This window comes from Tachyglossus aculeatus, chromosome 1, assembly GCF_015852505.1.
Source record: "Tachyglossus aculeatus isolate mTacAcu1 chromosome 1, mTacAcu1.pri, whole genome shotgun sequence".
NCBI lineage: Eukaryota > Metazoa > Chordata > Mammalia > Monotremata > Tachyglossidae > Tachyglossus > Tachyglossus aculeatus.
The window spans coordinates 98029968-98057623 of record NC_052066.1 but is presented as its reverse complement, the minus strand read 5'-3'; the positions used below and the strand labels follow the sequence as shown (position 1 = coordinate 98057623).

General features: G+C 47.7%; 1 protein-coding gene across 1 annotated transcript in view; it reads left to right on the top strand.

The window, feature by feature from the left end:
• The window catches only part of SLC9A9 (solute carrier family 9 member A9), a 462001-nt gene that overhangs the window by 51192 nt on the left and 383153 nt on the right, over window positions 1–27656 (top strand). The window contains exons 3-4 of the mRNA XM_038751488.1: window positions 3112–3189; window positions 4402–4478. Of these exons, the coding sequence (XP_038607416.1) occupies window positions 3112–3189; window positions 4402–4478 (155 nt within the window). The remainder of the gene's footprint in view (window positions 1–3111; window positions 3190–4401; window positions 4479–27656) is intronic.

Here is a 27656-nt window from a genome sequence, read left to right as displayed (position 1 = left end):
AGAAGTGAAGTGACCTGCCTAAGGTCACACAGCAGACAAGTGGCGGAGCTGTGCTTAGAAGCTTCAGACTCCCAGGCCCGTACTCTAACCACTAGACCATGCTGCTTCTCAATGACAATGATGTTGGTGATGATGGTAGTGGTGGCTGATGATTGCTATCATGGCGATAATGATGATGATGGTGGTGGTGGTGGTGGTGTACCTCGTTCTCGCCTGTCCCGCCGTCGACCCCCGGCCCACGTCATCCCCCTGGGCTGAAATGCCCTCCCTCCACACATCCACAAAGCTAGCTCTCTTCTTCCTTTGAAACCCCTACTGAGATCTCACCTCCTCCAGAAGGCCTTCCCAGACTGAGCCCCCTTTTTCCTCTCCTCCTCCCCATCTCCCCTGCCCTACCTCCTTCCCCTCCCCACAGCACCTGTATATATGTTTGTACAGATTTATTACTCTATTTTACTTGTACATATTTACTATTCTATTTATTTTGTTAATGATGTGCATTTAGCTTTAATTCTATTTGTTCTGACAACTTGACACCTGTCCACATGTTTTGTTTTGTTTGTCTCCCCCTTCTAGACTGTGAGCCCGGTGTTAGGTAGGGACCGTCTTTATATGTCGCTATTTTGTACTTCCCAGGTTTAGTACAGTGCTCTGCACACAGTAAGCAGCATGGCTCAGTGGAAAGATCACGGGCTTTGGAGTCAGAGGTCATGGGTTCGAAACCCGGCTCTGCCAAATGTCAGCTGTGTGACTTTGGGCAAGTCACTTCACTTCTCTGTGCCTCATTTACCTCATCTGGAAAATGGGGATTAAAACTGTGATCCCCCCGTGGGACAACCTGATCACCTTGTAACCTCCCCAGCGTTTAGAACAGTGCTTTGCACATAGTAAGCGCTTAATAAATACCATTATAAAAAAAAGTAAGCGCTCAATAAATACGATTGAATGAATGAATGAATGATGGTGGTGGTAATGATAAAGATGATGGTGATAATGGCAGTGGTGATGATAGTGAATCTGGAGCTAAGACTGATGACCGTGGTGGTCAGTGATGGTAGTGATGGTGATGATGGTCAGTGATGATGGTGATAATGATGGTGATAATGACAGTGGTGGTGGCGGTGATTATGGTGAGTCTGGAACTGAGTGTTGACGGCACTGGTCAAGATGGTGATGATGATGTTGGTGATCATGTTGATGACGAAGGTCAATGACATTGGTGGTGATGATGACAATGTTGGCAGTGCTGGTGGTAGTGATAATAATGTTGGTGGTGATGATTATGATGATGATGACCGTGATGATGAAGATCTATCCTTCCTCCTGAAAGGGTTTAGCAGGTGGATATTGACCTCCAACAGGCCTGGCATGCCGGTGCCAGAGCTTGAAAACTCTGAGACTCAGCGACCCACGACAGAGTCCCAGGAACAAATGGGGTAGGGTGGGGCTAGGACAATTCTGCTCTTCTCCACCCACTTTGGCTCTCCTGACACATATGCAGGAGCGGAGAAAAGGTGGCTGCCAAAGGCAAAATTTTCTCTGAGAGTGAGGTGAGGGCTGGAAGAAAGGGCCTGTTCCCCACAGGACTGTTGTTGAAGAACCCTTCACTCCACTAAAATGACCCTCTCAAAGGCCACCAAAGATCTCCTTCTTTCCAAATCCAATGGCTCCTACTCCATCCTAATCCTCCTTGACCCCTCAGCTGCCTTTGACACTGTGGACCTTTCCCTTCTCCTGGATACATTATCCAACCTTGGCTTCAGTGACTCTGTCCTCTCGGTTCAACTCTTAGCTCTCTGGCCATTCATTCTCAGTCTCCTTCATGGGATCCTCCTCCCCGTCCCATCCCCTAACTGTAGGAATCCCTCAAGGTTCAGTTCTTGGTCCCCCTTCATTCTCCATCTACACTTACTCTCTTGGAGAACTCATTTGCTCCCATGGCTTCAACTACTATCTCTATGCAGATGACACATCTACATCTCCCACCCTGTTCTCTCTCCCTCCCTCCAGGCTCGCATCTCCTCCTGCCTTCAGGACACTTCCACCTGGATGTCCTCCTGCCACGTAAAACTCAACATGTCCAAGACAGAGTTCCTTATCTTCCCTCCCAAATCCTGACCTCTCCTGAACTTTGCCATTACGTTAGACGGCACAACCATCTTTTCCATCTCACAAGCCCGTAACCTTGGTGTCGTTCTTGACTCAGCTCTCTCATCAGCCCACATATCCAATCATCACCAACAACACCAAGATCTGCCCTTTCCTCTCCATTCAAACCGCTACCGCATTAGCACAATCACTCACCCTATCCTGAGTGGATTATTGCATCAGCCTCCTTTCTGACCGCCCAACCTCCTGCCTCTCCCCACTTCAGTCCGTACTTCACTCCACTGCCCAGATTATCTTTCTACAGAAACCTTCAGGGCATGTCACCCACATTCTCAAAGATCTCCAGTGGTTGTTGCCTATCCATCTCCGTATCAAACAAAATTCCTCACTATTGGCTTTACAGCTGTCCATCACCTCGCCCCCTCCTACCTCATCTTCCTTCTCTCCTTCTACAGCCCAGCCTGCACACTCCACTCCTCTGCCGCTAACTTTCTTGCAGTGCCTTGATCTTGTCTGTCTCACTGATAACCCCTGGCCTACGTCCTACCTCTGGCCCGGAACACCCTCCCTCCTCAAATCCACTGAACAATCACTCTTCCCCACTTCCAAGCCCTACTGAAGGTACACCTCCTTCAAGAGGCCTTCCCAGACTAAGCCCCACTTTCCCTCAGTTCCCCCTCCCTTCCACATCATCACAACTCACTCCCTTTGCTTTTCCCCCCATCCCTGCCCCACAGCACCTATGTATATATGTATAAATCTATAATTCCATTTATTTATATTGATGCCTGTTTACATGTATTGATGTCTGTCTCTGCCCCTCTAGACTGTGAGCCCATTGTAGGCAGGGATTGTCTCTCTTTATTCCTGTATTGTACTTTCCAAACACTTAGTACAGTGCTCTGCACACAGTAAGTGCTCAATAAATATGCTCAAATGAATGAATGAATGAATGAGCCCAGAGTCCGAAGCTCTGACTCTTTCTCTGTTCTTTCCTGGCAGATGACGTTTGATCCAGAAATTTTCTTCAATGTTTTACTGCCACCTATCATATTTCATGCCGGATACAGCTTAAAGAAGGTGAGCGAGTGTGTGTGAGAAGAAGAGGAGGAGGGATTCCCCTATGACCCCGATTCAATGTGCAGTTGCAGGAGCACATGACAGGAGATGATTATTTGAAGACACAGGGAATGGATAATAATAATAATAACAATAATAATAATAATGATGATGATGGCATTTATGGATGTGTGAGGCAGGTGGAGAGATAGAAAGTGAAGGGAATTAGTTAATCAATGAATAATGAACAGTCATATATATTGGGCACCATTCAGAATTTGATAAAGTATAATACAGTAGGTAGATAATAATAATAATGTTGGTATTTGTTAAGCACTTACTATGTGCCAAGCATTGTAGTAATGCTGGGGCAGATACAAGGTGATCAGGTTGTCCCACGTGGGGCTCACAGTCTTAATCCCCATTTTACAGATGAGGTAATTGAGGCACAGAGAAGTCAAGTGACTTGACCAAGGTCACACGGCTGACAAGTGGCAGAGCCGGGATCAGAACCCACGAGCCCGGGCTCTTTCCACTGAGCCACACTACTTCTCTGGGATTCCTGCCCTCAAGGAACCTACAGTCTATTGGATGTGATGGCCTCACTAACTGTGTCCTGAGCACATGCGTGTCACAGAGAGGGAAGAGGGTACTTGATGAAAGCGAGCTTCGGTTTTCTGACTGGAAATGTGCCCTGTCACCCACGTGGGCGGAAGCTTACTCCGGGACGGATGGAGTGTGACCCGGGAAAGATCCCTTCCCAGGGGCCTGGGATCAGGGATCTGACACTAGCCAGGATCCGAAGGCCTGCCCTGCCTGTCGCCAACTGTGCCATGGGACAATGGGAGCCACAGGTCCCTTTCTGCTCTGGCAAGACACACCTTTATTCATTCATTCACTCAATTGTATTTATTGAGCACGTTCTATGTACAAAGCACTGTACTGGTTGGGAGTGTACAGTATAACAATAAATAGACACATTCCCTGCCAACAACGTGCTCACCTGTGGTGGTTTCAGGGAACAGGGCAGTTTTAGTGAATCTCAGGGAGTTTCACAGTGGTGGTGTAGTTCAGGGTTGTATTGTCTTGGGTTGCGCTGGGTCATGACGTTCATGGTTGTGTTGTGTCGTTCTGTGGGAGGAACTGGGGCTGTTCCGGCCATTCCCGGCCTCGGGTCTGGCTGGATGGTGTGGATGAGCAGGCTTCACTGTGTTGGGTTTGCTTATTCTGCAGAGGCACTTCTTCCAGAATCTCGGCTCCATCCTCACCTACGCCTTCCTGGGGACGGCCATCTCCTGCGTTGCCATTGGGTAAGCGAAGCTCAGCGGCCCACTGTCCTTGTCACGGTTCACCCAGATGATTGTCTGGGGTCATTTTCCTCCCCATCACCCGACCTCCTCTGCTGGGCCGTGGCTCTGCACACAGTAAGCACTCAATAAATACGATTGAATGAATGAATGAGTGGACGTAATGACCCGGGATGGCCCAGAGCGGCCGGATTGAAGTTTACGCTATGTGGAATCATGAGCACAATGCGACCACCAGCCCAGTTCTTCCTGAGGACCCGGCCCCTCTGTGTTTAATGGGGGCCCTGAAAGGTCGGCAAAGAGTGGCCTCAGTGGATGCTCATCATCAAGGGGATGGTATGGGCCGAGCTCAGTTCCGGCCTCCTTCTGGAGGTACAACAGGAAAGCAGCAAGACCTACTGGACAGAGCACAGGCCTGGGCATCAGAAGACCTGTGTTCTAATTCCAGCTCCATCACTAGTCTGCTGTATGATCTTGGGCAAGTCACTTCACTTCTCTATGCCTCAGTTACCTCGTCTGAAAAATGGGGATTAAGACTGTGAAGCCCCTTGTGGGACAGGGACTGAATCCAAACTGATACCTTGTAACTACCCCAGCACTTAGAACAGTGCCTGGCAAATAGTCTCTGTTTGATAGGAAGGTGGAGGGGCAACCCCTGGGGGTATTTGAGGAATGAGCAGGTGTGGACTGAATGTTTTTCAGGAAATTGATCCAGGCAGTAGAGTGAAGAATGGACTGGAATGGGAAGAGACAGATGGTCAGCAAAGAGGGTGATGCAGTAGTAAAATTAAGATAAATGTTTGGATTGACTTGGTAGCAGTTTGGATGAAGAGGAAAGGGAAGATTCTAGCGCAGTTGTGAAGATAGAACTGACAGGATTTGCTAGATGAATGACAGAGAGGAGTGGAGAAAAATGCCAAAGTTTCAGCTTGTGAGACAGGGAAGATAATGGAGCCACCTACAGTGATGGGAAAGAGGGGAGAATGGGGCTTGGGTGGGATGATAAGGAGTTCTGTTTTGGACATGTTAAGTTAGAGGTGTCTGTGGGGCATCCAAGAAGAGTGAGGTCCTGAAGGGAGGAGGAAATGTGAGATGGTAGGGAAAGAGAGGTCGGGGCTGGAGAGGTAGATTCTGCCAGAATGGCTGTAGCTGTGGATGTACTTGTACTTCCCAAGTGCTTAGTACAGTGCTCTGCACACAGTAAGCGCTCAATAAATATGATTGATTGAATGAATGAATGGACATAATGTCCCGGGATGGCCCAGAGGGGCCGGATTGAAGTTTACGCCACGTGGAGTCAAGAGCATGATGCGACCACCAGCCCAGCTCTTCCTGAGGACCCGGCCCCTCCATGTTTAATGGGGGCCCAAACTGTGAGGGGACAGACTATCCCTAGGAGTCAGAACCCCAGTCAATACCAATTCTGAACCAAGATCCATGATGCCAGAGTATGGTAGTAACGAATTGACCCAAAGCTCTCCCCCCTCTAGACTTTAAGCTCAGTGTGGGCAGGGAATGTGTCTGTTATATTGTTATATGGTGTTCTCCCAAGCATTTAGTACAGTGCTCAGCACACAGTAAGCAGTCAATAAAGATGAATTTTCCTCAAGGGGTCCGTGAGAAAGGCTAATCTACATATGTGAACCCACTCCTAGTAAGGAAGACACATTTCAGATTTCAACAACAAACTTTTAATCAGAAAGGGAGTCATCAAAATGCAAGTAGTTGTTGGGGACCTAAACAGAGCTCAGGGAGGTCTCGGGCCTCGGTGGGATGGACTTCTGTTCTGTTTCTAGACTGTAAACTCCATGTGGGCAGGGACTATATCTACTAGCTCAGTAATATTGTAATAATATTAATGTTGGTATTTGTTAAGTGCTTACTATGTGTCCAGCACTGTTCTAAGTGCTGGGGGGGATACAAGGTAATCAAGGTTGTCCCACGTGGGGCTCACAGTATTAATCCCAGTTTTACAGATGAGGGATCTGAAGCATAGAGAAGTTAAGTGACTTGCCTAAAGTCACACAGCTGACAAGTGGTGGAGCCGGGATTAGAACCCATGACCTCTGACTCCCAAGCCCGGGCTCTGTCCACTGAGCCACTCTCCCTAGTGCTTAGTACAGTGCTCTGCATACAGTAAGCCCTCAATAAATATGTATGATTGACTGTTTCTTTTGTTCGTTTGTTTTTTCAATGGTATTTGTTAAGCCCTTACTAGGCATCAAACCCTGTTCTGAGCTCAGGGGTAGTTACAAGTGAATTAGGTTGGACACAGTCCCTGTCCCACATGGGACTCACAGTCTTTGTAGTAGGAAGAAGAACAGGAAAACTGGGACACAGAGAAGTTAAGTGACTTACCCGAGGTCACACAGCAAGCACTTGGCAGGACCGCGATTAGAACACAGGCCCTCTGATTCCCAGGCCCTTGCTCTTTCCACTGGGCCACACTGTTTTTCACCATCTTCCCATCCCACAGCCTCTTCCTCAGCACCACCTGGGCAGCATTAAAGTGATAGCTTAAAAGTACAGTTTCAGGGGCAAGATCCTGATTCCAAGATCTTAATAATAAATAATGATGGCATTTGTTAAGTGCTTACTATGTGCAAATCACTGTTCTAAGCGCTGGGGAGAATACACGGTGATCAGGTTGTCCCACATGGGGCTCACGGTCTTAATACCTATTTTACAGATGAGGGAACTGAGGCACAGAGAAGTTAAGGGACTTGCCCATGGTCACACAGCTGACAATTGGTGGAGCCAGGATTTAGCCCGCTGTTGGGTAGGGACCGTGTCTATATGTTGCCAACTTGTACTTCCCAAGCGCTTAGTACAGTGCTCTGCACACAGTAAGTGCTCAATAAATACGATCGAATGAATGAATGAATGAATGACCTCTGAGTCCCAAGTCTGTGCTCTTTCCATTGATTCCCTCCCTCTGCCCTATCCCCTTCCCCTCCCCACAGCACTCGTATATATTTGTACACATTTATTACTTTATTTTACTTGTACATATTTACTACTCTATTTTATTAATGATGTGCATATAGCTATAATTCTATTTATTCTGGCGATTTTGACACCTGTCTACTTGTTTTGTTTTGTCGTCTGTCTCCCCCTTCTAGACTGTGAGCCCGTTGTTGGGTAGGGACCGTCTCTATATGTTGCCGACTTGTACTTCCCAAGTTCTCTGCACACAGTAAGCGCTCAATAAATATGGTTGAATGAATGAATGATTTGAAGCTGTGAATTTCCAGATAATGAAGAAAATTCAATAGCCCCCTTGAGGGAAACTGGCTCTTAGTAAAGAAGGGTGGCTGGGAGTGGTGGGCAAGTGCCAGGGAGGATTCTGCCCTCGGAAGCGCGTATGAGCTGCGGCAAGCGGAGAGTACAGTGGGAGCATTTCTCAAACTTCCATGAAAGCAGGTAATACCCTCCTGAGGTCAGGAAACGGATTTGCGCTGACTGCTGGCCTGCCTTTTAGCCCCAATTTCAAACAGTTGCATTAGGAAAGAGAGAGCCAATATGGCGAGGCTTGAGGAAAGGGAAGGACGGGGGAGTATGCGTGCCCTCGGGTGAATGAGTGCGTATGTCTGTAGGTATGTGTTCATGTCTGTGGATACACGTGCATGTCTTTCTGTGGGATATGTCTGCTTGTCTGTCTGTAGGTGCGTGTATGTCTGTGACTGCATGGATGTGAAGCAGCCTGGCTCAGTGGAAAGAGCCCGGGCTTTGGAGTCAGAGGTCATGGGTTCAAATCCCAGCTCTGCCGATTGTCAGCTGGGTGACCTTGGGCCAGTCACTTCACTTCTCTGTGCCTCAGTTCCCTCACCTCAAACGGGGATGAAGACTGTGAGCCCCCCCGTGGGACACCCTGATCGCCTTGTAACCTCCCCAGTGCTCAGAACAGTGCTTTGCACATAGCAAGCGCTTAATATCATCAATCATCATCATCAATCGCATTTATTGAACGCTTACTATGTGCTGAGCACTGTACTAAGCGCTTGGGAAGTACAAATTGGCAACATATAGAGACAGTCCCTACCCAACAGTGGGCTCACAGTCTAAAAGGGGGAGACAGAGAACAAAACCAAACATACTAACAAAATAAAATAAATAGAATAGATATGTACAGGCAAAATAAATAAATAAATAAATAAATAAATAGAGTAATAAATATGTACAAACATATATACATATATACAGGTGCTGTGGGGAAGGGAAGAAGGTAAGGTGGGGGGGATGGAGAGGGGGACAAGGGGAAGAGGATGGAAGGGGCTCAGTCTGGGAAGGCCTCCTGGAGGAGGTGAGCTCTCAGCAGGGCCTTGAAGGGAGGAAGAGAGCTAGCTTGGCAGATGGGCAGAGGGAGGGCATTCCAGGCCCGGGGGATGACGTGGGCCGGGGGTCGATGGCGGGACAGGCGAGAACGAGGTACGGTGAGGAGATTAGCGGCAGAGGAGTATGCGTAATAAATGCCATTATTATTTTTATTTTTATTATGTGCCTGTCTGTGAGGGTGTGTGCGCTCATATGCCCGAGAGTGCATATATGTGAACATGCCTGTGGATGCAGGTGTGCAAAATTGTGTGTATGTGTGTGTTTCCAGAGCCTGTTATATACTGCACAGTTGTCCGTAGTTACCATTATCCCTCCTGCCCTCTGGACTAGGGACGTTGTCTCCTCACTGCAGCTCAGAAAATGGCTGCTGCCCGGCCGGGGTTGGGAGGTGGGGGCAGGTGGCTCACGATGGCCCTTCCGGATGACATCAGAGGCAGAACCTGACCCCCCTGAGGGGCTAGCAGAGAAGCAGCGTGGCTCAGTGGAAAGAGCACCGGCTTTGGAGTCAGAGGTCATGGGTTCGAATCCCGGCTCCACCACAAGTCTGCTGTGTGACCTTGGGCAAGTCACTTAACTTCTCTGAGCCTCAGTTACCTCATCTGTAAAAATGGGGATTAAGACTGTGAGCCCCACGTGGGACAACTTGATCACATTGTATCCCCCCCCAGCGCTTAGAACAGTGCTTTGCACATAGTAAGCGCTTAACAAATGCCATCATTATTATTATTATTACTTAGGCTCCCGAGAAGGGTGAATCTCCGAGCAGGGAGTTTTGCTTTCTATTCCGAGTGAAAGAAAATGTGGGGCGGGGACTGTGTCCACCAACTATGTTATATTGTTGTACTCTCCAGCATTTAGTACAGTGCTCTGCACACAGTTAGTGCTCAATAAATACAATCGATTGATTAGCTGAGACCTTTATAAGCCTTGGCCACGCCATGTCTGTTCCTTGGGTTCCCCAGCCACTGTCTGTCTCCCCTGGCTCCACCTTAGCCCTCGGGCCAACTTCGGACCCCTCTGTGGGCCAAAGGGAGTCTGGTGGGAGCCCTTCCCCACAGCACCTGTATATATGTATATATGTTTGTACATATTTATTACTCTATTTATTTATTTTATTTGTACATATCTATTCTATTTATTTTATTTTGTTAGTATGTTCGGTTTTGTGTTCTGTCTCCCCCTTTTAGACTGTGAGCCCACCGTTGGGTAGGGACTGGCTCTATATGTTGCCAATTTGTACTTCCCAAGCGCTTAGTCCAGTGCTCTGCACATAGTAAGCGCTCAATAAATACGATTGATGATGATGATGATGGTGGGGGCGGCTAGAAGACAGACGACTGGCTGGAGCCGTGGGGTCCGGGTGGGTGCCCAGGGCCAGGGGGAAGGATGCTAGGAAATCACGCTCGAGTTCCCAAATTCCTTCACCATGAGGAACCAGTCGTCAGCTCCCTGTGGGCCCCCGAGAGCTCCACGTGGACACTCGGGAAGGAGATTTTTCTGCACAAGTTGGGTGGACCCACAGCTGCGTTTCCCGTCTGTCTGGCGGCAGCGGTCGGGGGCCTCCCTGTAATGCGAGGTGGCGGGGCTCAGCTCCCCGCGGAAGCCGGCCTAGTCTTCAGGTTTCACTTAGCGCCGGGAGCTGGGCCTTCCTAGGCGGCTGCCCGTCTCCCCCAGCCCCAGATTGCAGGGTCTGACCAGCCGACCGGCTTGTGGCTCCTCACACCCTAAGTTTTGGGGAGAAGGGAGAACCTGCTCCCTGTTCTCTCAGGAGTTTTCAGTTGGCCGACATTCCCGTCTGACTCATAGCAGTTTGGGGGGAGTGCTTCCTTGGCTCCTTCTCAGGCCGGGCTGGCCTGCGGCAGGGGCGGGCTGCCTCAGCATCGTCCAGTGTTCAGAAAAGAAAGTTTGGTTTGGGGGGGATTTTTTTAGGGTATGTTAAGTCTTTATTATTTGTCAAGCACTGTAACAATAATAACAGTAGTCACATGGTATTTGTTAAGCACTTACTAGGTGCCAGGCACTGTTTTAAACTCTGGGGTGGATGCAAGGAAATCAATCAATCAATCAATCAATCGTATTTACTGAGCGCTTACTGTGTGCAGAGCACTGTCCTAAGTGCTTGGGAAGCACAAGTTGGCAACTATAGAGACGGTCCCTACCCAACAGTGGGCTCACAGTGTAGAAGGGGGAGACAGAGAACAAAACAAAACATATTAACAAAATAAAATAAATAGAATAGTTATGTACAAGTAAAATAAATAAATATATAGAGTAATAAATATGTGCAAACATATATACATACAGGTGCTATGGGGAAGGGAAGGAGGTAAGGCGGGGGGGATGGAGAGAGGGAGGAGGGGGAGAGGGGAAATCGGGTTGGACACAGTCCCTGTCCCCCATAGGGTTCACAATCTCAATCCCTATTTTCCAGATGAGATAACGGAGACACAGAGAAGTGAAGCATCTTGCCCAAGGTCACACGGCAGTTAAGTGGCAGAGCCAGCATTAGAATCCGTGACCTTCCTACTCCCAGGTCCGCGCTCTGTCCACTATGCCACGCTGCTTTCCAAGCCCTTAGTACAGTGCTCCGCACACAGTAAGTGCTCAATAGAAACAACCGATTGGTTCTAAACACTTGGGTAGATACTAGTCAATCAGGCCCAATACAATCCCTGTCCCACATGGAGCTCCCAATCTAGTTAGGAGGGAGAACAGCTATTGAATCCCCATTTTTGCCTTGATCTCGTTTATCTCACTGCTGACCTCTTATCCATGTCCTGCATCTTTCTCCCTCTTCAAGTCTGACAGATGATTACCTCTCCACCTCAAAGCCTTTCTAAAAGTACATCTCCTCTAAGAGGCTTTCACAGACTAAGCCCTCATTTCCTCTCTCCTTTACCCTTTGGTTTCACCCTTGGACTTGAATTTGTGCCCTTTATTCACACCCGCCCCACACACAGTCCTACAGTATTTTTGTTATACTGTATTCTCCCAAGTGCTTAGTACAGACTTTTAAACTGTGAGCCCACTGTTGGGTAGGGACTGTCTCTATATCTTGCCAATTTGTACTTCCCAAGCGCTTAGTACTGTGCTCTGCACATAGTAAGCGCTCAATAAATACGATTGATGATGATGATGATGGTACAGTGTTCTGCACGTAGTAAGACTGTCAAGACTGTGATCCCACTGTTGGGTAGGGACCGTCTCTATATGTTGCCAACTTGTACTTCCCAAGCGCTTAGTACAGTGTTCTGCACACAGTAAGTGCTCAATAAATACGATTGATTGATTGATTGATAGTAAGCACTCAATAAATATGATTGATTGATTATGAACTTTTCTGCAATTTAGTTATTCATATTGTTTTCTCTCTCCCCCTCTAGACTGTAAGCTTGTGGGCAGGAACATGTCTCCCACCTCTGTTGTATTGTACTTTCTCAAGTGCTTAGCACAGTGTGCTGCACCCAGGAAGTACTCAGTAAATATGATTGATTGAAATTTCTGGGGAGTTGGGGTTGTATAGTTGCCTATGCAACACAGAAGGGAAGGAGAATGGGGCAAAGTCTTGAGAGGACAGTCAGGGAAGACTTCCTGGAGGAGATATGATTTTAGTAGGGCTGTGACCAAGGGGAGAGTGGTGATCTCTCAGTTATCTCGTTCCTAACCATGGGGTCAGATCAATGTGTGAGAGCTAGGAAATGTGGCTTCCCTGTGCCCAGCTGACTTCTGCTCTGGGACTCCTGCCCAAGGGAAGAAAAGTCTGCCATGTTGGCAGGGTGTCCATTGTGAGCATTCCACCCCTGGTCAATCAATCAATCAATGGTATTTATTGAGCACTTACTGTGTGCAGAGCACCGTACTAAACATTTGGGATAGTACAATATAACAGAGTTGGTATCAATCAATGGCATTTATTGAGTATTTACTGGGTACAGAACACTGTACCAAATGCTTATGGGAGAACAGTACAACAGTTGGTAGAAACGTTCCCTGTCCACAACAAACTTACAGTCTGGAGTGAGAGATTGACATTAACATAAATGAAAAATTTATACGTATGAGCATAAGTTCTCTGAGGCTGAGGGTGGAGCAAATACCAAATACCCAAAGAGCATCAATCCAAGTACATAGAAGATACAGAAGGGAGAAAGAGCTGAGGAGAAGAGGGCTTAAACCTGATCCCTTCCCTCAAGGAGCTAACAGTCTAGAGGAGGGGACAGACATTAAATACAGATAGGGAAAATGGCAGGGTTTAAGGATCTGTACGTAATTCATGCAGTCAGTCAGTCGTAAACTGTCGATTCTAAGGTGTTTCCAGTGACAATGTATGGATCCGAAAGCTGTACAGTGAAAAAACAGAGTAGACAGAACATCGATTCTTTTGAAATGTGGTGTTGGAGAAGGCTTTTGAGAATACCTTGAACTGCCCAAAAGACAAACAAATGGATTTTGGAGCAAATTAAACCAAAGTGGTTTTTGTAAGGCCAGATGACTCGACTTAGATTAGCATATTTTGGATGCATAGTCAGGAGGACTAATTCTCTGGAGAAGACAGTAATGCTAGGAAAAGTCCAGGGAAAATGTGGAAGAGGCAGACCCGCAGCTAGATGGATAGAGACCATAACTTCTAGACTGTGAGCCCGTTGCTGGGTAGGGACTGTCTCTATATGTTGTCAACTTGTACTTTCCAAGCGCTTAGTACAGTGCTCTGCACACAGTAAGCGCTCAATAAATACGATTAAATGAATGAATGAATAACAACAATAACGGAAGAACCATTAGAAAGGTTATGAATTATGGCACAAGACAGGACAATATGAAGAAAATATATCCATAGAGTCATTATGAATCGGAAATGATTCGATGGCACTTAATGATAATAGTACTCTGTGCAGAGTAGTACAGTGCTACAGTAGTACAGTGCTTGGAAAAGTACAGTGCAGTAATAAAGAGAGACAATCCCTGCCCGCAGCAAGTTCACTGTCTAGAGGGGGGAGACAGACATCAATGCAAATAAAAAGACATCAATGTAAAAAAATAAAATGACAGATATATACATAAGTGCTGTAGGGCAAAGAGAGGTGGGAAGAGCAAAGGGAGTGAGTCAGGGTGACATGGAAGGGAATGGGAGGAGAGGAAAATCGGGGCTTAGTCTGGGAAGGCCTCTTGAAGGAGATATGCCTTCAGTAAGGCTTTGAAGCTGGGGAGAGTAATTGTCTGGTGGATTTGAGGAGGGAGCAGCGTGGCTGGAGGTGAGGTGCATATCAAATGTTTAAGGGGTCCAGATCCTGGTTGTTTAGTGTCCTTTTCCTTGGGGCTCTGGTTCCTGCATCATCTCCCGTGCCCCCTCACCCATATGCATTGGCAGGAAAGGACATCTGCTCGCAGCCCCGGCTGTGCCAACAGTGGGACTAGGGAGAAGCCTGTGCCAATGCCCTCAGCCTCGGGGGTGGTGAGAGCCAAATCGCAGGGCAGTTGGTAGGTGAAAGTCCACGGCTAGGCCAGGGGTTGGGGATCTATGGCTCACGAGCCTTGTCTGGCTCTTCTTGGAGCCAAGCGTGACTCTGGAGCGGGACCAAGGCCTAAGTGGGGGAGTCTCCACTGAACACCCCAAATCTGGCGGTGCTGCTCTCGCACCGGGCGGTGGGCATATCCTCCCTGAAAGCTGCGTCAGGTAAGGCAGTGCTTCCAAGTTCCACCTGATCCATTGCTGCTGAGCATCGGGGAGGGAGTCGGTAGCGGGCAGCCCACCCGTAGCCTGCCCCAAGTTAGGATGAGGAAAGTGTCTGCTGACCCAAAGGAGGCCATAGGTTCCCAGCGAGGCCCGTGAGACTCCAGAACCCAGCAGGAGTCCCCAGGTAGCAGCGGACCCCTGATGTCCAGGATGTCCCCCACTCCCAAACTGTTTGGACCAATTCAGCGCTTAGAACAGTGCTTTGCACATAGCAAGTGCTTAACAAATGCCATCATTATTATTATCCTCTCCCTGTCCCACCCTGGGAGGGAGTTTCTGCCCCTCACATCAGCTGAGGGGCAGGAGGGACGGTGCCCTGCTCTGAGCTGCACTGAGCCGGGCGTACCTTCCCATTCCCTGGAAATCTCGCTGCTGTCGCCATTGGGGTCGGGGGGAGAGGGGCTCCAGTCCTCGACTAATCAGTTTGTAAGGAGAAGCAGCATGGGTTAGTGGAATGGGCACATAGTAGACAGAGGACCTGGGCTCATTCATTCATTCATTCATTCATTCATCATCATCACCATCAATCGTATTTATTGAGCGCTTACTATGTGCAGAGCACTGTACTAAGCGCTTGGGAAGTACAAATCGGCAACATATAGAGACAGTCCCTACCCAACAGTGGGCTCACATTCGTTCGTTCGTTCGTTCATTCATTCATTCATTCGTTCATTCAATTGTATTTACTGAGCTCTTACTGTGTGCAGAGCACTATATTAAGTGTCTGTATTGTAATACCCCAATAAACAGACATATTCCTTGCCCACATGGAGCTTACAGTCTAGAGGAGGGGAGACAGACAACAATACAAATAAATGATATGACAGATATGTGCATAAGTGTTGTGGGGCTGGGAGGGGGGAAGAGCAAAAGAAGCAAGTCAGGGCGATGCAGAAGGGAGTGGGCGATGAGGAAAGGTGGGGTTCAGTCTGGGAAGGCCTCTTGGAGATGTGCCTTCAATAACACTTCGAAGGCGAGGAGAGCAATTGTCTGTGAGATTTGAAGAGGGAGGACTCTAATCCTGGCTCTGCCAATTGCTTGCTATGTGACCTTGGGCAATCACTTCACTTCTCTATGCCTCAGTTGCCCAAATGTAAAATGGGGTTAAAATTTGCATACCTGTTCTCCCTCCTACTTAAGACTGTGAGCTCCATGAGGGACAGAGACTGTGTCGCATCTAATCAACTTGTACTTACCCCGGCTCTTAGAACAGTGTTGGACACATAGTAAGCATTTAACAAATACCATAAAAAATGAACAAAAGACAAACAAAAAAGCCCACCTTCCTGTAGCACAAATTAGCTCCATTGTGTTGAAAGCCAGTTGTCTTGTCTGTTTGCACCTTCTGGTGGAAAAATGGGGATATTACATTCTTCCCAATTCGATACTTGTTCTCCTTCCTACTTAGGCTGTGTGGGACTGGGACTCTCTCCAACCCCGTGCTTGACACATAGTAAACGCTAAACAAATACCACAAGTATTATTTTTATTATCTATCACACAGTCCCCCCCTCCCGCCCACAGAATCCGCTGCCTCTTTCAGCCTATGTTTTCCCAGAGACAGTTTTTACCTTCCAAACCAACTCTGTCAGCCTATGTTTTCCCAGAGGCAATTTTTCCCTTCCAAGCCAACTAATTCGCTGAAGCTGGGAGACTTTATTCATTCATTCATTCAATCGTATTTATTGAGCGCTTCCTGTGTGCAAGAGCACTGTACTAAATCAATCAATCAATCGTATTTATTGAGCGCTTACTGTGTGCAGAGCACTGTACTAAGCGCTAGGGAAGTACAAGTTGGCAACATATAGAGACAGTCCCTACCCAACAGTGGGCTCACAGTCTAAAAGGGGGAGACAGAGAACAAAACCAAGCATACTAACAAAATAAAATAGATAGAATAGATATGTACAAGTAAAGTAAATAAATAGAGTAGTAAATATGTACAAACATATATACATATATACAGGTGCTGTGGGGAAGGGAAGGAGGTAAGATGGGGGGGGATGGAGAGGGGGACGAGGGGGCGAGGAAGGAAGGGGCTCAGTCTGGGAAGGCCTCCTGGAGGAGGTGAGCTCTCAGTAGGGCCTTGAAGAAAAATATGGAACGCTTCACGAATTTGCGTGTCATCCTTGAGAAGTACAAGTTGGCAACATGTAGAGACGGTCCCTACCCAACAATGGGCCCACAGTCTAGAAGGGGGAGACAGACAACAAAACAAAACATGTAGACAGGTGTCAAAATTGTCAGAATAGAATTAAAGCTATATGCACCTCATTAACAAAATAAATAGAATAGAAAATATGTACAATATGTATGTATATCTTCTAGACTGTGAGCCCACTCTTCTAGACTGTGAGCCCACTCTTCTAGACTGTGAGCCCACTCTTGGGTAGGGACTCTCTATATGTTGCCAACTTGTACTTCCCAAGTGCTTAGTACAGTGTTCCGCACACAGTAAGCGCTCAATAAATACAATTGAATGAATGAATGAATGCAAGTAAAATAAATGGAGTAATAAATCTGTACAAATATATATGTATATATATTTGTATATATATATATATATATATACAAGTGCTGTGGAGAAGGGAAGGAGGCAGGGCGGAGGGATGGAGAGGAGGAGAGGAAAAAGGGGGCTCAGTTTGGGAAGGCATCCTGGAGGAGGTGAGCTCTCAGTAGGGCTTTGGAGGGAGGCAGAGAACTAGCTTGGCGAATGTGTGGAGGGAGGGCATTCCAGGACAGGGGAAGGACGTGGGTCAGGGGTCAATAGGAAGAATCCATTCCATTACCTGCGCACGTGGTGGGCGGCTAGCTAGCTCTCACCATGTGCTCTCCCTACATGGGAGGAATCCACTAATGTTCCCCATCCGCAGCGGGGCACCTGGGTCCCACCCACGAGACACTCACCCGTCCCACGGCCCTTGCCTCAGTGTGTTGGTTCTGGTTGCAGAGCGGGCATCTGGCCTTCTGGGCAGAGAAAGACACGTGGGCCACTGCTGCTGCTGCTGCTGCCTGTCTTGGTGTTCTGACCTTCGGGGGCAGATGACAGGTATTTATCACCTGTGCTCCTAGGCCACTCCAGCTTCCAGCCTCAGTTTATCCAATCTCTGCCCTCCCCCCTCTTCCAGACCTAATTTGATTGGCGCAGGGGCGAGGGACACCTTCTGTATTCCCAGCTTGGGCTGTCAATCTAGCAGTTTTGGTTGTGGGGGTGGTATCCCACCCTCACTTCCAAGTTCCACCTGCTGACTCAGGTGGTCACGAGATAGCATTTGACCTTGAGATGGCCAGTACCCCAGGGTCACCTTGGGACATAGGTCCAACCCGATCATCCTGTATCTTTTAATTAGTACAGTGCTAGATACATAATAAGCACTTAATGAATACCACTCTTCTTCTTCTTCTTCTCCTCCTCCTCCTCTTCCTTCTTCTCCTTCTTCTCCTTCTCCTCCTGCGAGCCCCATGTGGGACTCAACCTGATTACCTTGTATCTACCCCAGCGCTTAGAACAGTGTTTGACACATAGTATTTAACAAATACCATTATTATTATTATTATTATTATTTTATTAAACTGGCCTTGTCTTGAAAAAGTTGTGTTTTCACCAATGTCACATGGGCGCACAAGTCAAACAAGTATAGATCCTTGTAGTTTCTCCCTTCCCCTGTAATATATTTCAATATATTCATTTTAATGTATTTTAATGTCTGTCCACCCCACCCCCACCCCCAGACTGTAAGCTCCTTGAAGGCAGGGATCATGTCTACTAAATCTACTGAGAAATAACATTGTCTAGTGGATAGACTGTGGGCCTGAGAGTCAGAAAGATATGTGTTCTAATCCGGCTCCATCCATCTTGGGAAAGTCACTTAACTTCTCTGTGCCTGAGTTACCTCATCTGTAAAATAGGGACTAAGATCCTTGTGGGACAGGGACTGTGTCCATCCCCATTTACTTGTATTCATTCATTCATTAACTCATTCATTCATTCATTCAATTGAATTTATTGAGCTCTTACTGTGTGCAGAGCACTGTACTAACCGCTTGGAAAGAACAATTTGGCAACTGATAGAGACAGTCCCTACCCAACAACGGGCTTACGGTCTTGTACTTAGAGCATTGACTCACACATAGTAAATGCTTAACAACTACCACAATTATTATTATTATTATTACTACCACTGCATTGTACCTTGTGAAGTGCTTAGTACAGTCATCTGCCACAGTAATCCCTTAATCAAAACCATTGATTGATTGATTGATTGATCGACTATGTGCAAAGGGCTGTACTGAGCACTGGATAAATGTAGCGCTGTTCTGAGCACCTTTTCTGGCAAGACACTGAACTGAGCATCTAGTGGGTGTTGAGAAGAGTATTGAGTGCCTGTTCTGGGCAGAGCACTAAAACTGGATACTTTCTGAGCAGAGCATTGAGCTGGGTCCCCATTGATTGCAGAGCATTGTATGAGCACTTACTCCAGGCAGAACATGGAGTGGCGAGCCTCTTTGTCAGTCTCCTCTGGCATAGTAGGCGCTCAGTCCAGGTTGTTGAAAGTGAAGATGATGATGGTGATGATAATGATGCCTGAAAGTGTGGCCCACCTGTCCCCCCACCAACCACCAACCACCACCAAGCAACTCTGTCCTGAGAGAAGCAATGGGGCAAACTGGAGGGTTCCATTAGGACTGGTCTTTCTGAAGCCTGGATCCCAGGGTGACCTCTCCTTTATCCCGATACCCATTCTGCCCTGCCCCCGGCTCTACCCTGAAGATTTGGGTAGCTTCTCTTGCTGGCCTTACCTCGCTGTGACCCCTCCCCATTCTCTGCCTCTCCTACCTCTGGATCTCAGTTGATCTTTCAGAAAAATGGGCTGACAGGTCTTGCCTGGAGAAGGGAGGCTCAGGACCCAGAGGAGGAGGCTGCCTGAGGCCTGGCTTTCAGGCAAGGAGTTGCTTCCACTCAACTCTTCAGAGTCCAGTGGTCTAGCCATGGTCTGTGCAGAGCCCAAAATGCCGGTGTCTAATCCTCTTCCTTCTCCCCTTCCCTTCTCTCCCTTCCCAGGCCTGCTTTCTTTCTTTCCTGCTTTCAGATTGGAATTCTTTCAGCCACATTTATGGGCCCAATTCCATAGGCTGCAGAGCAGGGAAGTGGAGCGGGGTGGATTCTGGCCGGAACCCCATCCCAGGCCCAGCCCAGCCCATCTAGATCTGGCAGCCTACTCATTCATTCAGTCATTTATTCGATTGTACATATTGAGCACTTAGTGTGTTCTGAGCACTGTACTAAGTACTTGGGAGAGTACAATATAACAATAAACAGACACCATCCCTTCCCACAATGAGCTTACAGTCTAGAGAAGGGCTGAGCCCAGGAGCTACTGCCCCACCACTCCCACTGCGTCCCCTTCCTTCCCATCTGCTCCAGATCCCTCACAGATTGGCCCTTCTCTGAGTTTCCTATGCCAACCTGCCCATATCCAGCAAGCAGATATCCACCCAGCACCTTCTTCGTGGGGAGCATGGTACTTCAAGAAGAAAAAGAGACTGCCCAACCCTCAAAGGCATGCCAATAATGATAATGGTGGTTTTTGTTAAGGACTTACTATGCGCTAAGCACCTGGGTAGATACAATAATAATAACAATGGTATTTGTTAAGTGCTTAATATGTGTATCTGGGGGGATCCAAGGTGATCAGGTTGTCCCACGTGGGGCTCACAGTCTTAATTTCCATTTTACAGATGAGGTAACTGAAGCACAGAGAAGTTAAGTGACTTGCCCAAAGTCACACAATTCAATCAGGTCCAACACAGTCCCTGTCCCATATGGACTCACAGTCTGAGGGGGGCAGAAATCCAAGTATTGCACCTCCAATATATAGGTGAGAAAACTGAGGCTCAGAGAAGTTATGCAACTGAGCTGAGGAAGGGGTGAATAAAGTTACAAATCCAAGTGCTAAGGTGACTCAGAAGGGAATGGGAGAAGGGGAAATGAGATCTTAGTCATGGAAGGCCTCTTGGAGGAGATGTGCCTTCAATAAGCCTTTGAAGGTGAGAAGAGTGGTCATCTGTCAGATGTGAAGAGGGAGGGCATTCCAGGCCAGAGGCAGAACATGGGGGAGAATTTGGCAGCGAAGTAGACGAGATCAAGGTATCCACTGACAAGCCAAAACTTTCTTGGTAGTTTGGACTCGAACCTTCTCCCCTCCAACTTCCAAGTGGGCTGTTTGGATGCTCCCCCTTCCTGCCCCGTGCCTACAGGAGGGCTTAATGGTGGCCTGGAGATAGGGGGAGATGGTAGAGCAGAGAGAGGGAATGGCAATGGCTCCCCTGGCTTGGCACCACTCTGCTCACGGTTTCATGCGAACCTGCTGACTGTGCCTTCTTCTCATCTCTCTCTCCACCGACCTCTTGCTCAGATCCTTCCTTCTACCTGGAGCTCCCTCCCCCATCACATCTGGCAGACCACTGCTCTCCTCATCTTCAAGGCCCTTCTGTCATTAATCTTCCCTGATCAATCTTTCCCTCCCCTGGTTAATCTTTCATCTCGTTAACCTATTTCTCCCAACTATTGCTACATCAACACTTCAAGTAACCTATGTACTTGTGTACTCACTCCCCAGCCCCGGGAACACTTATGTATATATCTTTATTCATTCATTCAATCTTATTTATTGCCCTAAGCACTTGGGAGAATGCAATACACAATAAACAGACACATTCTCTGCCCACAACAAGCTTACAGTCCGGGGTGGTGTGTGTGTGTGTGTTGGGGGGGAGGGCGGGGGGAATATCAATACAAATAAATAAAATCACAGCTATGTACATAAGTGTTATGGGGCTGGAAGAGGGGAAGAGAAAATAGATCAAGTTAGGGCAATGCAGAAGGAAATGGAAGCTGAGGAAAGGTGGGGCTTCCTCTTGGAGGTGCCTTCAATAAGGATTCAAAGGTGGAGAGAGAAATTGTCTGTAGGATTTGAGGAGGGAAGTTGTTCCAGGCCAGAGGCAGGATAATAATAATAATAATAATAATAATAATAATAATAATAATAATAATAATAATAACAACATTTATTAAGTGCTAACTATGTATAAAGCACTGTTCTAAGTGCTGGGGAAGACACAAGGTAATCAGGTTGTCCCACATGGGGCTCACAGTCTTAATATCCATTTTACAGATGAGGTAACTGAGGCACAGAGAAATTAAGTGACTTTCCCAAAGTCACACAGCTGACAATTGGCAGAGTGGGATTTGAACCCATGACCTCTGACTCCAAAGCCCATGCTCTTTCCACTGAGCCACGCTGCTTCTCTAAGCTAGGGGTCCGAGGCAAGATAGGCGAGATCGAGGCATATTGAGAAGCTTAGTAGTAGAGGAGCGAAATGTGCGGGCTGGGTTTGTAGAAGGAGAAGTGAGATGAGGTAGGAGGGGGCAAGGTGGTGCAGTGCATGAAAGCCAGTGGTGAGGAATTTCTGTTTGATGTAGAGGTGGATGGGCAGCCACGAGTTTTTTGAGGAGCAGGGTGACATGTCCTGAATGTTTTTGTAGAAAAATGATCTGGGCAGCAGAGTGAAGTATGGGCTGGAGTGGGGAGAGACAGGAGGCTGGGAGGTCTGCAAGGAGGCTGATGCAGTAATCCAGGTGGGATAGGATGAGTGATTGTATTAACATAGTAGCAGTTTGTAGAGGAAAAGGAAGATTTTAGCAATGGTGGGAAGGTGGGACCAACAGGATTCAGTGATGGATTGAATATGGGGGTTGAATGAGAGAGAGGAGTCAAGGATAATGCCAAGGTTACAGGCTTGTGAGACAGGAAAGATGGTGGCACCACCTACAGTGATGGGAAAGTCAGAGGGAGGACAGGGTTTGCGAGCTCTGATAAAGAGCTCTATTTTGAGCACGTTAAGTTTGAGGTGATGGGAGGACAACCAAGTAGAGATGTCTTGAAGGCAGGAGGAGATGTGAGCCTGGAGAGAGGGAGAGAGATCAGGGCTGGAGATGTAGATTTGGGTATCATCCACACAGAGGAGGTAGTTGAAACCATGGAAGTGGATGAGTTCTCCAAAGGAATGGGGGTAGATGGAATCAATCAATCAATTAATCGTATTTATTGAGTGCTTACTGTGTGCAGAGCACTGTACTAAGCGCTTGGGAAGTACAAGTTGGCAACATATAGAGACAGTCCCTACCCAACAGTGGGCTCACAGTCTAGAAGATGGAAAATAGAAGGGGACCCAGAACTGAACCTTAAGGGATCCCCACAGTTAGGGAACGGGAGGCAGAGGAGAAGACCCCAAAGGAGACTGAGAATGAACAGCCAGAGAGATAAGAGGAGAACCAAGAGTATATCTTGATATTCTGTTACTTCCCCCTTCCTTTAATTTATTTTAGTGCCAGTCTCCCCTGCTAGATTGTAAGATCCTTGAGGGCAAGAATAATCATAATAATAATAGCTAAATGTTTACTTTGTGCCAAACACTGAACAAAATGCTGGGTAGATACAAGATAAACAGGTTGGACACAGTCTCTATCTATATGGGGCTTACAGTCTAAGTATGATACAATCCCTGTTTTACAGGTGACGGAACTGAGGCCCTGAGAAGTGAAGTGACTTGCCCAAGGTCACAGAACAGACAAGTGCCAGAGCTGGGATTAGAACCCAGGTCCTCTGACTCCTAGGCCCATGTTGTATCCTTTAGAAAGAGGAGGGAAGGTATGAACAAGAGACCAGTGGCAAGAGACTAGAGCCAGGCATAGGGATTAAGGATCACTGTGCGATCAGGTCTGCTTAACTGTACTGAACTCTCAACTATACACTCAATACGTACGATTGATTCGGTGAGGAGATTCTGTCCCCGTAAGTCCAAGGGACATAGTGAGTGGGAATGCCTCACCCTCAGCTTTAAGGCTGTCCATCACCTCACCCCCACTTACCTCACCTCCCTTCTCTCCTTCTCCAGCCCAGCCCGCACCCTCCGCTCCCCTGCCACTAATCTCCTCACCGTGCCTCGTTCTCGCCTGTCCCGCCGTCGACCCCCGGCCCACGTCCTCCCCCGGGCCTGGAATGCCCTCCCTCTGCCCATCCTCCCAGCTAGCTCTCTTCCTCCCTTCAAAGCCCTACTGGGAGCTCACTTCCTCCAGGAGGCCTTCCCAGACTGAGCCCCCTGCTTCCTCTCCCCCTCCTCCCCCTCCCCATCCCCCCCGCCTTACCTCCTTATCCTCCCCACAGCACCTGTATATATGCATATATGTTTGCACGTATTTATTACTCTATTTCTTTATTTTATTTGTACATATTTATTCTACTTATTTTATTTTGTTAATATGTTTGGTTTTGTTCTCTGTCTCCCCCTTCTAGACTGTGAGCCCAGTGTTGTCTCCCCCTTTTAGACTGTGAGCCCACTGTTGGGTAGGGACCGTCTCTATATGTTGCCAACTTGTACTTCCCAAGTGCTTAGTACAGTGCTCTGCACACAGTAAGCGCTCAATAAATACGATTGATTGATTGATTGTTGGGTAGGGACCGTCTCTATATGTTGCCAACTTGTACTTCCCAAGTGCTTAGTACAGTGCTCTGCACACAGTAAGCGCTCAATAAATACGATTGATTGATTGATTGTTGGGTAGGGACCGTCTCTATCTGTTGCCAACTTGTACTTCCCAAGTGTTTAGTACAGTGCTCTGCACACAGTAAGCGCTCAATAAATACGAATGAATGAATGAATGAATGAATGAATGCCACTCCTTGCTCAGAGCAATCCACCAGATGGAGCTCAGAGGCTGCCAGTCCTCTTTTCTTGCCATCCTGTTCCAGCTCAGGTGGAGGATGCTCAGGGGGTGAGTCCTGGTGCACTGGACCATCTGTGAGTCTCAGGGGTGGCAAAAGAGCCCCAGGAGGCGTTAGGAAATCTGTCAGGGCCTCAGGGGTAGTGGGCAGGCCTCGCTTGGGGTGGCGAAGCAGAGGGACAGCATGTTGACTCAAAGCCCATCGGGCAGGAAACGTGTCTGCCAACTCTTTTTCTTTTAATGGTATTTGTTAAGCGCTTACTGCGTGCAAAGCCCTGTTCTCAGCGCTGGGGGGATACAAGGTGTTCAGGTTGTCCCACGTGGGGCTCACAGTCTTAATCCCCATTTTACAGAGGAGGGAACCGAGGCACAGAGAAGTGAAGTGACTGGCTCAAAGTCACACAGCTGACAATTGGCGGAGCTGGGATTTGAACCCATGATCTCTGACTCCAAAGCCCAGGCTCTTTCCACTGAGCCACGCTGCTCCTCCCAAGCTCTCAGTACAGTGCTCTGCACACAGTGAGCACTCGATAAATACCATCCGTTGATTTGGAAAGAAATATCTGTAATTCTGTTTATACTGAGGCCATCGATGCCTGTCTACTTGTTTTGTTGTCTGTCTCGCCCCTTCTAGACTGTGAGTCCTTGTTGGGTAGGGATTGTCTCTATTTGTTGCTGAATTGTACTTTCCAAGTGCTTAGTACAGTGTTCTGCACACAGTAAGCACTCAATAATTACGAATGAATGAATGAATGAATGAATGAATGAATGAATGAATGAATCCTGGTCCAGAACTGCTGGAAGCTGTCCCAACTCGGGGCAGTCCAGCAACCCCCTCCAGCCCCAGACGGCCATATCCATAGCCCAGCTGGGAAGACTGGGAAGCAACGTGGATAAAGACAGGCCTGGGTTCTCATCCTCTCTCTGCCACCTGCCTGCTGCGTGACCTTGGGCAAGTCATTTAACTGCTCTGTGTTTCAGTTTCCTTTAACTTTAAAATGGGATTGAATATCTTTCATTCATTCATTCATTCAGTTGTATTTGTTGAGCACTTACTGTGTGCAGAGCACTGTACTAAGCACTTGGGAGAGTACAATATAACAATAAACAGACACATTCTCTGCCCACAACAAGCTTACAGTCTAGAGGGGGAGACAGACATAATATAAATGAATACATTACAGATATATACATAAGTCCTGTGGGGCTGGAACAGGGAGATAAATGAAAGGAGCAAATCAAGGTGATGCAGAAGGAAGAGGGAGAAGAAGAAAGGAGGGTTTAGTCAGGGAAGGCCTCTTGGAGGAGATGTACCTTTTATAAGGCTTTGAATGGGGAGAGACTAATTTGTTGGAATCGAGGACAAAGGGTGTTTCAGGCCAGAGGTAGGAAGTGGGTGAGAGGTTGGCAGTGAGCTTAGAACAGTGCTTGACACAAAATCAGCACTTTAATAATTGTCATATTAAAATAAATATGAAACCTGGGGCTAGTGGAGAGAAGGGAGACATGGTTGGAGGGTGACACCGAATGGCCCCTCCTGCCCAGATTGTTTCTGGAATTTCATTCAAGATGTCCCATGGCTCTGGACTCTGGGAGATACCTGTGCTGGAGGTCTTGCCTTCTGCTGCTCCTGAAGCTCAGAAGGAACAGATTTGGGAAACCTGGGGGGCTGTCTTGCAGCTGGCCCTACCCTGAGAACCCCCCATTCTAGCCAGAGGCTCGGGACTTCCAGACAGGGAGGAGAGAGGCTCTATCCAGTCAGCAACTCAGTGAAATATCACCATGCCTTGTTCTCCTCACCATGCCTCATTCTTGCCTGTCCCGCCATCGACCCCCGGCCCATGTCATCCCCCAGGCCTGGAATGCCCTCCCTCTGCCCATCCGCCAAGCTAGCTCTCTTCCTCCCTTCAATGCCCTACTGGGAGCTCACCTCCTCCAGGAGGCCTTCCCAGACTGAGCCGCTGCCTTCCTCTCCCCCTCGTCCCCCTCTCCATCTCCACCATCTTTCCTTCTTCCCTTCCCCACAGCACCTGTATATATGTATATATGTTTGTACATATTTATTACTCTATTTATTTATCTTGCTTACTTGTACATACCTATTGTATTTATTTTATTTTGTTAGTATGTTTGGTTTTGTTCTCTGTCTCCCCCTTCTAGACTGTGAGCCCACTGTTTGGTAGGGACTGTCTCTATGTGTTGCCAGCTTGTACTTCCCAAGCGCTTAGTACAGTGCTCTGCACACAGTAAGCGCTCAATAAATATGATTGATTGATTGATTGATTGATTGAAGCTCTTACAGAGCCAGAGAGATCAGGAGCCATTGGCCCTGGCCCTGGACCAGGCGTTCCAGTGTGGGTTCATGTAGCATGGATCATGGGGGAATGTGGGTGGGGGGCCTTGAGGGGGTGAGGTGAGGAGGGGAAAGAGGGGAGTGAGCAGCTTGCTGCCAAGATTCACAAATAATAATAATTGTGGTATTTGTTAAGCACTTATTATGTGCCAGTCAGTGAACTAAGCCCTGGAGGAATACAAGTAAATCCGATTGAACAGAGTCCCTGTCCCACCTGGGACTTTCAGTCTTAATGCCCATTTTTACAGATGAGGTAACTGAGGTACAGAGAAGTGACACAGCAGACAAGTGGCGGAGCCAGGAATAGAACCCATGTCCTTCCCACTCCCAGACCTGTGCTCTATCCACTATGCCATGCTGCTTCTTAGAAACACACAGACCCACTGGTGCCATCCCGCATGGGTACCTAGCCTCCCATGCCAACCACAGGTTGCTCTAGCAGCCTGGCAGGGGCTGTGTTGGTGAGATATATAGCAAGGAAAGGACTGTAGTTGAGCCACAGGATCCTTTTTCCTGGCCTTGTTAGATACTCATCTGGCATCAATCAATAAATCATCGGTCATCAGTCAATCAATGGCATTTATTGAACACTTACTGTAGACAGAGAACTGTACTAAGCACTTGGGAAAGTATAGTATAAAAGAGTTGGTTGACATGATCCCTGCTCAGAAGGAGCTTACACTCTACATGGAAAGACAGACATTAAAATAGATTAGAGGTGAAGGAGATAGCAGAGCATAAAGACTGAGCCCCCAGAGCCCCCAGACCGAGCCCCCTTTTTCTCTCCTCCTCCCCTTCCCCCTGCCTTACCTCCTTCCCCTCCCCACAGCACCTATATATATGTTTGTACAGATTTATTACTCTATTTATTTTACTTGTACATATTTACTGTTCTATTTATTTTGTTAATGTGCATCTTAATGTTAGAGAAGCAGCGTGGCTCAGTAGGAAAGAGCCTGGGCTTTGGAGTCAGAG